The sequence below is a fragment of the Lissotriton helveticus genome, chromosome 7 (genome assembly GCF_964261635.1).
Source record: "Lissotriton helveticus chromosome 7, aLisHel1.1, whole genome shotgun sequence".
Classification (NCBI taxonomy): domain Eukaryota; kingdom Metazoa; phylum Chordata; class Amphibia; order Caudata; family Salamandridae; genus Lissotriton; species Lissotriton helveticus.
Window position 1 is genome coordinate 719288174 of NC_136068.1, and position 13823 is coordinate 719301996.

The 13823-nt window shown below is 45.5% G+C and overlaps 1 protein-coding gene across 4 annotated transcripts in view; it reads right to left on the reverse strand.

Annotated features, from left to right (window-relative positions):
* RBM27 (RNA binding motif protein 27) overlaps positions 1-12424 on the reverse strand; it is an 870586-nt gene extending 858162 nt beyond the window's left edge. For all 4 annotated transcript variants that reach the window (XM_078653046.1, XM_078653045.1, XM_078653044.1 and 1 more), the window contains exon 1: positions 12165-12424. In XM_078653046.1, coding sequence (XP_078509172.1) covers positions 12165-12226 — 62 coding nt within the window. In that variant the 5' untranslated portion in view covers positions 12227-12424. The remainder of the gene's footprint in view (positions 1-12164) is intronic.
* Between the last annotated feature and the right edge of the window lie 1399 nt (positions 12425-13823).

Genomic DNA, 13823 nt, shown 5'->3' on the forward strand with positions numbered 1-13823 from the left:
ATGTTGAGAGTAACCAGCTAATATCATCTGCCAATAACTTCTGTATGTCTGTCATGAAGTTTAATAAATACAAATTTAAAAAAAACAAATTAGATGGAAAGCTTATTTAGCCTTTTCTTAGTTAAAATCAAGATTGTCTGTACATTTTTAATATGTAAACACTAAAAATTCATAACAGCGAGCCCATCGCCCTAGTTTTTCTCCAGCAAGCCCACAAGAAGGATGCTACCATAAAACAGATGTGGGGATTAGGAAGGGCCTTTAAAAAATAAAGTGCTACCCTGCATCGCAAGAAATTTTGGCGTCTTAAGGTTGGGAGGAGAAACCTCTCTTTCAGTGTGATAAAACCTACAAAACAATACTAAGTGTAGGTCAGACTGGGGAGAACAATTATCCCACGGGCAAGGGCCTAAGTCTGCATGCTTATACTTCTTCTCTGGGAACCTGCACATCAGGGGAATCAGATTCAGGCAAAAGCGCAACAGAATAAATCTGTGTTGAGCTACTGTAACATGGAAAAGGTAACAATAGCCTTCCTCCAGTCTTGGCCGAACTAAATCGTAGACTGCAAGCGCCTGTAAATGCCTGTTCTTGTCCCTGCAATTGGCCTTCTGTGTATAAAGATCAATTATTTTCTGTTTGGAGACTTTGCTGCATAGTGAGGGTTCCGCCTCCACATATCTAAGCCATCCAATCCTGCTATGTCTCTCGATCCCCAGACAATCACCAATTATGCGTTGGGTTAGTTTGACTGTTGTCCTTCGCCAAATCGAAAGCCACGACAAGATAGGTGCCATTCTGATAGAGTCAGCCAAGAAAGGGAGGTCCAATTCGAGTTGCATGATATAAGTGGGTGATGAAGATGGCAACGAAACCCTTGACTTAAAAAAAGTATCTTCCACTTTCTGCATTTGGTCGATTTGTGCCATTCCCCAAACTCCAGCCCCATAGGATGCTGCCGCTTTTGTTTTGGCTTGGTAGATCTTTTTAATTGTTTCCAAAGGGCTAGCTCCTAATTTCTTAGCGAACCCCTTTATAGCTTGAAGACCTCTCTCCATGCCCAATGCTCTTTATTTATTTGACTTGTATAGCGCACTATAACCCAGAGGTCTCTAAGCGCTTTGAAAGGGTCCGCTAGGCGATTTGAAAGGATATGGCTGGATTCAGATTAAGGATGTTCCCATGCTTGCTGAAAAAGCAACGTTTTTAATTTCTTCCGAAAAGACATTAGCTTGGTATCTTTCCGCAGTTCCAGTGGCAATTTATTCCACAGAGCTGGAAGAGTATTCGAGAAGGCCCGACCTCCCACAGTAGTCAGTCTACAACGTGGCTGGACCAGAAGGAAGGCTTCTGTGGATCTAAGCAACCTTCCCGGTCTATAGGGAAGCAGACGTGATTTCATATAGTTAGGAGCCCTGCCATAGAGCACCTTATGGACAATACACAGCCCCTTTAACATCAGCCTCTGTTTGACCGGCAGCCAGTGTAGTTCGCGCAAGGGGGGGGGGGGATGCATGAGTGTTCCTCGGTTTTTAAAAAATAAGTCTTGCGGCATCATTCATCACGATCTGCATTCTATTTAAAAGTTTTTGTGGAAGTCCTATGTACAGTGAATTGCCATAGTGCAACCTGGCTAAAATCAAAGCAGAGACCGCACTCCTCAGAGTAGAGAAGGACAACAGCGAGGAAACTTTCCTAAGTTGTCGGAGGAGACCAACACAGGTTCCCACCACAGCTGTAATTTGTTTTTTCATGGATAGTTTATCGTCCACATGGATGCCTAAGCTCTTAACCACTGCCGCCGGTACCGGGGGCTTACCCAGCTCCCTGGGCCAAAATTGATCGCTCCATGGGTTGCCAGTGATGGTGATTGGTAACACCTCGGTTTTATCCGGGTTGATCTTTAATGAGTTTCCAGACATCCAATTAGCTGTGCTTCTCAAAATATTTTGCAATCTCACGGAAGCATCCTGACCATCATCCAATTGGATGATGAGTTGGGTGTCATCCGCGTAGTTATACACCTGGCAGTCCATTTGATTGAGCATTAGAATCAAAGGCTGTAGATATATATTGAACATAAGGGGTGACAGCGCAGACCCTTGCGGTACTCCGCAGGTGATCGGTGTGACGGTGGAGAGTAGGTCACCAAGTTGCACTCTCTGCGTCCTCCCTTGAGGGAAGGATGTGAACCATGCATGTGCTGTGCCCTGAATGCCGAGATCCCTCATCCGCGACAATAGTTGTTCATGACACACGGTATCAAATGCCGCGGAGAGGTCCAGCAGCACCAGGGCTCCCCGGAGTTTTTTTATCTGCCCTGTTCCTTAGCTCATCTACAATTGACAACATAACAAGCTCCGTGCTATGATTTGCACGAAAACCTGCCTGATTCGGCTCAAGCAACATGTTGGTTTCCAGGTGTTCTGACAAAGTGGTGAGCACATGTTGCTCCAGTACTTTCGCCAGGAATGGCAGCTGGGATATTGGTCTGAAATTTTTCAGACATTTCGCGTCCGCCCCTGTTTTCTTTAACAGGGGGATCAGCCGGGCCTCTTTAAGGGAGGCAGGCACCTTTCCTCCCTGTAAAGATAGATTTAGGAGGCTCAACACATCCTCTTCTATGCCAGGTAGTACCGTTTTAAACACTTCAGGTGGGCACGGATCCAATCTGGAACCCGACTTAACCCGCCCCATAAGAATGGACAGCCTCTCCTTTGTAATCAAGGGTAAGGTAGATAGTGGGGTCATCACTAACGTTCTAGCTGGAATATCCAGCGGCGGGCAGTCTATCTTAGGGGTCGCCGCAATTTCAGAAACAATATCGGTGATTTTATTATTAAAAAAATCCTGGAATTTTTGACAATCTTCTCGAGTGAAATCCGACATCTGTTCCTTATTTTTTCTAAGCTCCGTAAGAATTCTGAAAACTTCTTTCTGGGGATTCGTTGCCGTTGTAATCCTCCCCTCAAAAAACTCGGACTTCCTGGCTATAATCGCCTGTTTATAGACCGTAAGTGCCTGTGTATATCTATATCGAGAGGCAGGGTTATAGTCCTTACGCCAGGCTCTCTCCAGTTTTCGAAGCCCACGTTTCTTCTCTCTAAGTGGTTCATTATACCACGGGGCCACTCGTCCTCTATCCACTAGGTTCATCCTGCGGATTGGTGCCACTCGATCCACAACCTTCGAGAGTTTATCCATCAGTTCCCTACAGAGGAGCTCTGGGTTATCAGTCTGGTAATTAGAGGGAGGGTAGGTTCGGAGTATATCTATCATTTTGTCTCCATCGATATTTTTCCACTTCCTGACTGCCTTCCACCCTCCTCTAGTCGTTGTGGCTGGTTTGTCCACCAGTAGCTCACCTCTCACTAAGTAGTGATCTGACCATACACATGGCTGGGCCATTACCTCGCCCTGCGCAGGGACTGTCATCCAAACCAGGTCTAGAGTGTGTCCCTTCACATGCGTCGGGCCCTTCACTTGTTGGGCCAGATCCAGAGACACTAGCGCCTCGTCGATCTGGGAGGCCTGACCTGCTTTTGGGACCTCTTCCCAATGGTAATTGAAGTCACCCATAATGACAACTTTGACATATCTCGAGCGGATGTCCTGGGCCAATCTCAGAAATAGATCGGGAAAGTCTGGCGAAGCCCACGGGGGGCGATAAACTAATAAAATGATCAGGCAGTCTGTCCCCAACTTAAGCTTGACCCCCAACACTTCTGCGCCAGCCAAATTTTCGGTCAAAAACTTTTCACCCGATAGGCGTGAGCTATACAGAAGTGCCACACCTCCCCCTCTCCTAGCTTCTGTTCGATTATGGAAGAGTGCCGAAAAGTCAGATGGCAAAGAGGCTATAAGATCCGGCATTGAAGAGTCCTCTAGCCATGTTTCTGTTAATCCAAGGAAGTCTAAGTCTCCTTCTTCCAAAAGAGTAAAGACTTCTAAGTGATGCCGTTGGAGGGAGCACGTATTAGGGAGACCATAGCGCAGGCTTTGGACCTTAGCAGCGGCGACCTTCAGGCCTGGATTGGAACAGGGGGCTTTCAATAGTCCCTCCAGCCTGAGTCTAGCAACACACCCCTGGCTGATGACAAGGTTACCTGAATTGTGTGACTCCAACTCCGCGCCAGTGTAGATGATACGCGGACCAGGGGTCGTGGCCCCGGGTCCCGTCTGGTCACGGATGGGCATAGATGGGCTCGCCTCTGGCGAGCCTCCCTCCGGCGAAACCCACGGCGCGCCCGCCGCGCGCATACGCTGCGCGCTTGCATAGGGCACGTTTTAAATGGCCTCGATCGTGCGAGGTCGTCAGGCAACTAGCCTGTCAACAAAGATGGCGTCGCGACACGGCGCTTCCTCCCCCAATATGGCTCCCACCCCAAGGGTGTCGACTAAAGACCCGCTCAACCGCGGTGTAGGTCACTATTAGAGTGCAAGTATGTCCTAGCAACCAGGTAACAATTAAATCAGTTAAATCAGGTAACAGTTAAATTTACACAAAAAGATCGCGTTAAAAGCGCTATACTCGCGCAGGTAACAGTTAAATTTAAAACAGGATAATCGCGTTAAAAGCGCTATACTCGCGCTAGTCAACAACATTTAAAATAACCAGCATTTAAAATATCCACCAGCCGCCTTTGAATCACGGCGCTTGCCACCAGTTTGTTCCAGGAGAGCTTGCTATCAAACACGATCCCTAGGTATGGGAAGGAGTCGACCACCTGGATTTTCCTTGAGCCTAGGTGGAAATATGGCACCTTTGCCCCTTTAGGTGCTCCCGCTATGATAATAAATAAATGACTTCGATTTGTTCACTCGGAGGTCAAATGAGGCCATAAATGAAGAATATGAGGATATAAGATTCTGAAGAGCTAACTCTGTTCTGGCAATTAAAACCACATCACCTGCATATGCTAGTATTGGGAGAGAGATGTTATCCAAGCAGCTTCCTCTACATGGGTATCCAAAGACGGGCCGTTTATGTCTTTGAAATATGGGGCATTTATGACCTTCCAAACCTCCTTACTTTCGCATGAGTTTGCGGCTTGTTTTTTTTTTGTTTTTGTTTTAAATGTGTTTATTGAATTTGCAGTGGTTAAAGCATTACAAGTCAACATCCCCCCCACCCCCCGGTCTGACTAAGATTACAAACACTCTAAGAGCAGCAGTGCGACAATCCCCTGTCAAATGAGTACACAGCCATTTAGCCAACAAACCTTAGATGGGCAGGCGGCGGTCATACCGTTTCTGCAAGCGTGCACGCCAATGGTTAGCATAACCCTTCTTCCCCAGAGCCCCCCCCCCAGAGCATCACCAACGCAGTCTCTGCCCCGCGCGCTAGTGCATCAATCTCCTTCACACAGTCATGGTCTAGGGTCCCTGGTCGCCCTCTGCGGTAGGGGTATCTCTCTTGCTAGTGAGGTATGTTTGGTATAGCCCCCAGACGTTTTACGGACGAATAGTAGGAGGCAACAGCTCGCTGTAGTTCTCAGATTGTGTGCAGCAGTACAGCATATCCTGTGCCCAGCACATGGGTGTAGGTGCCGGACCCCTCATCCAACAGCAGGCCACCACCCTCCTAGCTATGAGCAGTCCCATGTCTACTAATCTTCATGTGGCTCTGGGAAGCTTCTTGGTGTATCCCAGGAGCGCCAGCGCGGGGTCAGGCGTAAGTTCTAGTTCTACTATTCCGCTTATCCCTGTGAAGACCTTGTCCCAGAATTTCCATACGTCCGGGGAGTTTGCGGCTTGTTCCAAATCGTCCCAGGCCTTTTCCCTTAATTCCTTCACATGTGTACTTCTCACCTTCTTGTAACCCTTTCTGAGTGCACTTATTAGTGCCGGCACTCTAGGCTGCATTTTTAAGACATTATCAAGGGCTCTTTTAGCTAGTGAGCAGGTTGAACCGAACCAATGAGAAAATGGGCAGCCATTTACTGGTTTTTGTCTAATAAGTGCAGTTTTTAATTTTATTAATAAGGCTTTAAGCTGAGAGACTAGAAGGGGGGGGCATGTTCATACAGGCAAACTAAAATTCCCCCCTCACTTGTGATAATATGGCAGGTTCCAAGTTCTTTTTCACTGCCTGAGCCCACTTCATTGGATAGCCATTGTTTCTGGATAGTGTGATATTATTCACTAACGATTGATGTCTCTCTGCTTCATACGGGAAGCTTAGCTGGACTAATAAAACTGTGGGATCGCTATGACAGGTAAATGTATTGCTGAGATGGTCGACTGTCTTGTGTTGAGGAAAAAGCTAGAATAAAATCAATCGTAGATTCTGAACTACCTCTCCTGAATGTTGGGCTTTATTTGACCCAATTTTTCATTATTTAAATAAGTCAAATGCCTTAAGTATAAGCCTATTAAGCATGTCACCGTAATCGCTATGCGTGAAGTGTGATAGTGGGTTGCCTTGCGAGTCCACCATCCCACACACGTTTACCTCCTTGTGCTTACATAAGTGGGAATTGAAATCCCCCAGCCATATTATACTTGGAAGACCCTTCTGTAATTGTGAATTGATTAATCGTAGTTCATTATTTAAAACATCAACCACATGTTTCATGTTATCCCCAAATTGATTATTATAATAATGTATTATTAGCCAATGACTTTCTTTTGAAAACTCCAGTTGGAAAATCTGGAAATGGTTGTTCTGCGTTCCCACCTGTTTTACCTGTACCAACAGAGAATTAGAAACTAAGGTTAGTAGGCCACCCTTAGCTCTGCCTGATACTGAGGGCATTGCCTGTGTGTGATCGGTCCTAAAACCTGAGAAGAAAACTGGATTCTCAGCCCATGTTTCTTGAAGACACGTAATGTCCATTGTTTGCCAGTGGTTAAGCCACTCTACATTTCCAGCTTTTGCAGCAATTTGTGCCACATTCCAAGTGACTAAGCCTATGTTACTCCTGTCCTCTATTTTCAGGGATGAACTAGACAAGGCGGTAGCCTGCATGATGGGCTCCGAGTTGGCTGATGTTAAGGGCAATGGGTGTGTACATTTTAATGGTCAATCGCAAGTTTCAAAATCAGTAAGTGCAGCAAATCTATTTGAAAGACCTACCCCGGTGTGATATTTGAGCCCTGTAAGTGACGTGGCAAGAAGTGCCTGACCTTAGCCCACCCCTCTGTTCAGGACCTGCAGTTGGGCCTGGTTTGTAAAAATACTCCAGGGCTAGTGGAATAATCTGCGTATTCCTGGAACAAAATCTTTCAAGATTTTTAAGGAGGTAAGTGCTGGTGAAAGGGTTGTTCAAATTTATCACTACACAATCCCCAGCGAAAATGTTCCTTGAGTTTCCCACCCACCTTACCCTTCTGGCCATGATTATAATATTTGCTAAATGATGACTCCCCATTTCCCAGTCCATAGGCTGGTTTGAAAGCCAGTGCAGGCATTTATCCATTAACTGCACAGTGGATTCCTGCTGATTGTCCCGCAAAAGAGGAACATTGGCCAGAACCAGCACCAGCGGAGAGGCCGCTGGTGGAAGATCAAGCCATTGACGTGAATTATGGTCAGCCATTAATGCCGGAGGATGGTCTGTTACTGATGGATGAGCTGTCAGTCTTAATTCCCCCGCCCCTTGAGGCTCCTGCTGACCGTGATGAGTCCTCTATCTTCTATCCTTCGATGATAATATTTGGGCCATTCATTGTATGTGAGGTTGCTCCTGAACTGGTGCAGGTAAACTTAGGTGGATCGTCGAAGATGATGGAACAATCGCATTTCCACCCGCAAAGGCATTGGGTTGTTGTTGTTTGTCCATAACTAAGTGGGTGAGGGGCGCATTCTGGGTTGATGACGGTGCAGATGCATTTTGGGACTCAAGAGCTGCTGGTCTCTCTTCAATCATAGACAATTTGGACAGAATAGGGTCAAGATGGACAGTCAGTAATATAACAACTTCAGCCCAAACAAATCATCCAAAATTGGTTCTCGAGTCATGAAACTTGCAAATGGTGAAAGCTGCAATGTTGCAGTGCCCGTTGTAACGGTCTTGGGGAGGGCAGCCCTTGGTTTTGTCCCTTTTGCAGTTTTTTGCTGTTTGGGTTTAACAGGTTTAACAGTCCCATGTCCCCTACTATGTTTTATGGGGGGGGGGGTTATTTGGCACGCTGATAGCAGGTATGGTCTCATATACCCTCGAATTAGACGTAAATGGTAGTTTGCTAGTTAAAGTTGGTTCCCATTGACCAGGTGGAAGATCGTCTGATAGGTGTGATTGTGACCGAGGTGAGAGGCAGAAATTCTCAATGGTGTGCTTCCTGAAAGTGACCTATTTACTATTAGTAGTGGTTCCATAGACAAGTGTCTCTCTGTCAGTTCTATTTCATGGGAGAGAACGCTTGCAGCTCTAGTCAGGAACGAATCAAGAGTTGTTACAGTCCCACCCCCTGCTTTCTCTGTGGACCCCTTCCGTTTCGGCATAGCTAATAAAGAGATACTACAAATGTAAACCTTTGAAGTTAAATGTAATGGGGGTACCTTAATCCAGCTTATTAGGGGGGTGGCCCAGCCTCCTACGGGCTCCAACGGGCATGGACAGACCCAGGCTTGGCCCGGGCTTTGCCCAGGCGTGTCCGCGCCGCGGGGCTCCTGAGGCAATTTTATGCGTGGCGGCGTGACTGGAGGTAGCCCAGGTGCTGCTGGGACTCCAAGTCCCCAAAGAGATGCAGTGCTCCCCACGGGAGTTAAAATGCAGGCAGGCAAGAAATTCTGTATTGGGGGGCTACCTTTCTTTTATGTTTTATATATAGTAAACAGCATTTGGAGGAAACTATAGGGACTAACGTCTCCCCATGCCCCTTTCAAGTTCTCAAACCCACGCATATTGCAGTGAAAAAGGGGCAGTTTCTGAGACAAGGGGACTGTGAGAACTGGTTTGTGGGGATACAAACGTGTGTAAGATAGAAAAATGGCTAATACGGAAAGGAGTGTCCTTGAGACTATGTCCGGGGACCACAGGGCTGGGGGCAGGAAGGGGAGAAGTTTTATGACAGTGACGACTCCAGCACAGAAAGAAGTGAATGAGGAGGTTAAAAGCAAGACATACATACTTGTGTGATCTCGGGAGGTGTCCAGTGTAAATTGAACAAAGTAATAGACAAAGAGGTCTGTACTCGCGTTGGAAAAATTAAGAATAGGGGAAGAGAGTCTATACCAAGAACAAACTTGTTGGGAATGCACAATGGGAGCAATGGGGAGTAGGAAGGGGAAGGAGAGCAACAGGGACCAGGAAGCAACATACAGAGGGAAGATGACATTTGAACTGGAAAGCAAAAGACAGTGGAAAGAGCAAGAACATATGTGCACCCCCCAGGAGTGCTGAAATAAAAACAAAAAATGAGTTCCCTGAATGACAGTTAAGAAAGGATACGAGTGATCCAATAAAAAGGATTTTAAAGTAGCAACGCTGCAGGAGAAGAACTAAGACAAGTAAAGGAAAGAAAGACATCCAAAAAGAAGAAAGAAAATGCAATTGACAACAGAATAAAACAACAAGGTAAGGCTCGCTATAAACCGACTGCAAGCCATTGGTATGGTCCACTTGCAGTCTTTTGTAAGAGAGGACTAAAAATGAATCGGCTTAGCCTCAAGTGGCTAGCCCAGATACCATAAAGGCACATCTATGTAATATAATGATATCAGATTAATCAATAAAGGAAACACTTTTTTATTGCATACTTGAGCAAGTAATGTTACCGTTTTATTGTCATACCATTACTACTCGTCTAGCCAGACCCCCACCACAATTCAGTGTTCAAGATCAAAATCTTCTCAAACAGTTTTAAGAATATGGCCAAAGGTTGCAACCAAGTAAGGCACCTACTTAACGTAGCATCGGGAATTACATTCCATTCCTAAGGATATGTGGATCTTTAGCAGATTGTATTCAAAATTCACAGTTACAACAGAATGTATTGCACTGGAACGTAAACTAGGAAAGAGGAATGCTACAATCAGTACAAGGCTGTGTGAGGACACATTTCAACATAATATGTGAGGAATCCACCACATATAAGCTGATATTTAAGAGGGGACAGAAAAATGCGAGAATTTTTAAAATTACACAAAAGCTAGACTTTTCTCCCAGAATTAACATTTCCAAAAATACATGTAGGACACACAATAAAAATAGAGCAAGTATTTAGAAGAACTTGTCAATTATTTAGAGTTGAAAGAAATGAGCTCCAAAAACAGACTGCACCACTTGATAATTTCGCTAAAATCAAATGAGATGTTGGACAACATACCTTATAAACCAACGTCCCATAGCGCTCCCAATGAACCCTAAGCTTCACTAATTAAGGACAGATTATCTAATCCAATTTTGCCAACTTCTTTACAAATTTAACAAAACCCCATACTGAAAACGTGACCTAATTTTAAATAAGCTTTTCATTTGAGGTAATTTTAAGAAATATGTCTAACTACAGGTAAGTGACACATATTTGGAAAATGCAGCAGACGGCAACTCTTAGTAATCTGTACTCATATCAGATGTTCGTCTGAAAATCGTTGTACCAAATCCCATAGAGTTCGCAAGAGACCCGTAAAAAGACTTACCTTTCTCCTTCCATTTTGGTGTAGTTGCGCCCACTAGGCAGTTACTTATAAGTAACTTTTAAAATTGTGGTTCTAAATTAACACACTGGTCAATAATGTGGCGCAAAGTGATATTCAGTCAACAGGTCTTTTCTGTACAGCGACAGTCCCAGATTTGTGCATGAGCAGTGGCCAACTAACCCCCGTAACATTAGCGAGTTCTTGAGTCTCAAAGCTCAGGCGTGATTAAGCTCCTCTTCATCTTCTATTCCCTGCCGCACCTTTCCCTACAGAATTATTTATTTGGGGTGAAGGACTTCAGAGTACTGAAGCTCCACTCCGATTTCGCAGATTTTCTCAATTGTTAAAATCCAGACAGCCTCGTGCATCCACGCTAAGAGAAAGCTACGTAATTACCCGGTCCTTCACGGAGATTAATAACATTTAACTAACAAAAAAGTGATCGTAATATTGACAGCTAATGCCTGTGAATCTGAAGCCTCTACATTTTTCATAGTAATGGGCTATTTCCTACCACATGAGGTGGATTGGCTCAGTAACTTAGGCTACATGCATTCTGATTTACAGAATGTAATTGTACTTGATTAATGGTACAGACCCGAGAAACACTAGAACTGCTAATACAATATGTTCCTGGGGGTTTAAAAGCATTATGATATTGCATCTATTTCATATTTGTTATTTGACTAAAAGCCTCTCAAGCGAGGTGGTTATACCCAAACGTGAATCCCTTTGTTGCTTTGTAAACATACTCAATCATTGCAATCCTACGTTGCTTGCGATCTCCTGGGGGAGCACTGCCTCATGGATTGGGGCAGCCTACTTCTGGAATTGGATTTGCTGATTCGCACAAAGTTGGACTAGATCTGTAGAAGCACAAATTCTCTAAATGCGATGCCCATTCTGTCACTTGCATTCTTATTGGATTAGAACCATCGTCACCTCAAGGATTTCCACCACATTTTTTCACACTTTAACGAGCTGTCACTTGGCGGTGTATCCTAGCCGGCTGGGCACCACACACCCTCATCTGCCACTGTCCAACTCACGCCTTTTATCCCAAATAGGCCCTGGCACGAACCATGGCGCTGCGCCTTCCCACCAGGGACAGTGCTACTGTGCTAGCAGTGTCCAGCTAGACAGTAAACAAGTTATCCGAGACACTGTAGTCTTGGTCCCAATGACCCACTCCTGCCCAACTTCACATAGATTATATCACCCGACAGAAACACTCGCTCAACGTGCCAGTACTTACTCCATAGATGTGCCCTTACCCTGTATCAATGGCACGACCCCGGGTAAAATCATACTTCCCTAGCAGTGCCCCTTCCCCTTGTCTGCCAATGGTCTTACTGCAAACGATGCTGCCCATGCCTCCTTCTCAAAATGTTGCCAGGACCACACCCCCTGGTTAACTGCAACTGATAATGAAACCCTATGGTGACAGTTATCCCTTTGCCCCAAAAGCACTGTTCCACCTTTACTCTCTAAACCTACACCCCCAACTCTAGACAAGGCATATCCCTCTGCCGGTCACCAACATTCCCCATGGTCTGCTCGTTCCCTCTTCGGCACTCACATGGGCTCTAGCAGTTTCGCCAGCCAGCACTTTAACGCCTCCACGTCCTCTATCAGCATCATGTCCTGCACGGGAGTCACTGTGCTTCCATGTTAAGACCCCCGTTGCGCACGCCAGCTGACAGACTCCACGCAGGCCCTTCAGCAGGAGAGCTCACAGGCCTCAACAGGAACCAACGGGACACATAAACTCGCCCTCTCTCAGGCCTCTGCTTTGCCGAGATAGACGGTGTCATTCACCCAACTGAAACGCACGGATACGTGACAGTGGGTGACGCTAACCAATAGCATCATCCAGGGCGTATCCAACCTCTTGGGACGTAAACATGGTTGTGTGAGAGATCGCGTAAGTACTAATACAGACTCGGCAGCCGGGAGGGGGCGGACCCTAAATTCTTAAAGGGACAGTGTACTGCATTTATTACACGAGGCTCCTAACAGGACGCAGGGCAGTCAGTCATTATGCTGGGTTCTTAAAGAAACCGTAACGATGCATTGCATGTTTTAAAGGAGCCGCAAGATTTTAGAAGACTTTTAATAGCACGGCCCCGAAATGATTGCCTTTAGTTTAGTAGAATTATCCTCAATGGGTGGGCGGTAATATTTTTCACAAAGTACATCACATAGTACTTCACTTTTGAGGCCAGCAGGAAATGCCTGCTTTCAAAGGACATATTAGAACTTATGATAACGTTTTATGTTCGTTTAAAAGAAATATGTCTGAAACCACCAGCAGTTAATTTCTGATATAATTTGATTCCTGATTTGAGCATGAAGGGGCTACAGGAAATGAACGATAAAAGCTAATTGACCATCTCTATTAAGTGCAGCCTGGAAAGGGACTGCTTTATATTTCATTATACATATATTTAAAGGGTCAAAATTATATTTAGTTCAGTCTACATCACCTATGTTAAATGAGACAACTAAAGCAGAATTACTGTCCGAATACTGCATTATATATTTAATTACCCTTCTGTTAGACCTGGCACCCTTGGTGTGGTTTCCCTGACTTTTTTTTGCCTACTGACCTCCTGTTTTGCTGACTTCATTTTTCCTGGTTTTAGGACTTTTAGGCTACCCACTGCTCAAGTTCATGTACGCTCTGCTTTAAATATGGTCAAGTCAAGTCAAGTCAAGAGATTTATATAGCGCGCTACATACCCATAGGGTCTCAAGGCGCTTGAGGAAGGGTGGGGAATTACTTGTCGAATATCCAAGTTTTAAGTTGCTTTCTGAATGCTAGGTGGTTCTGAGTAAGGCGAAGGTGAGTGGGAAGTGAGTTCCAGGTTTTAGCTGCCAGGTAGGAGAAGGATCTACCTCCCATGGTGGTTTTGTTGATGCGAGGTACAGTGGCAAGGGCTTGGTTGGAGGATCGTAGCTGACGGGAGGGGGTGTAGAACGACAGTCGTGTGTTGAGGCATTCGGGTCCAAGTTCGTAAAGTGCTTTGTGTGCGTGGGTTAGGAGGCGGAATGTTATCCTTTTATTGACGGGGAGCCAGTGGAGGTTTTTCAGGTGACCAGAGATGTGTTCTTTACGCGGGATGTCTAGTATGAGCCTGGCTGAAGCGTTCTGGATGCGTTGGAGTTTTTTCTGGAGTTTTGCGGTGGTACCGGCATATAGGGTGTTTCCGTAGTCCAGGCGGCTCGTTACCAGTGC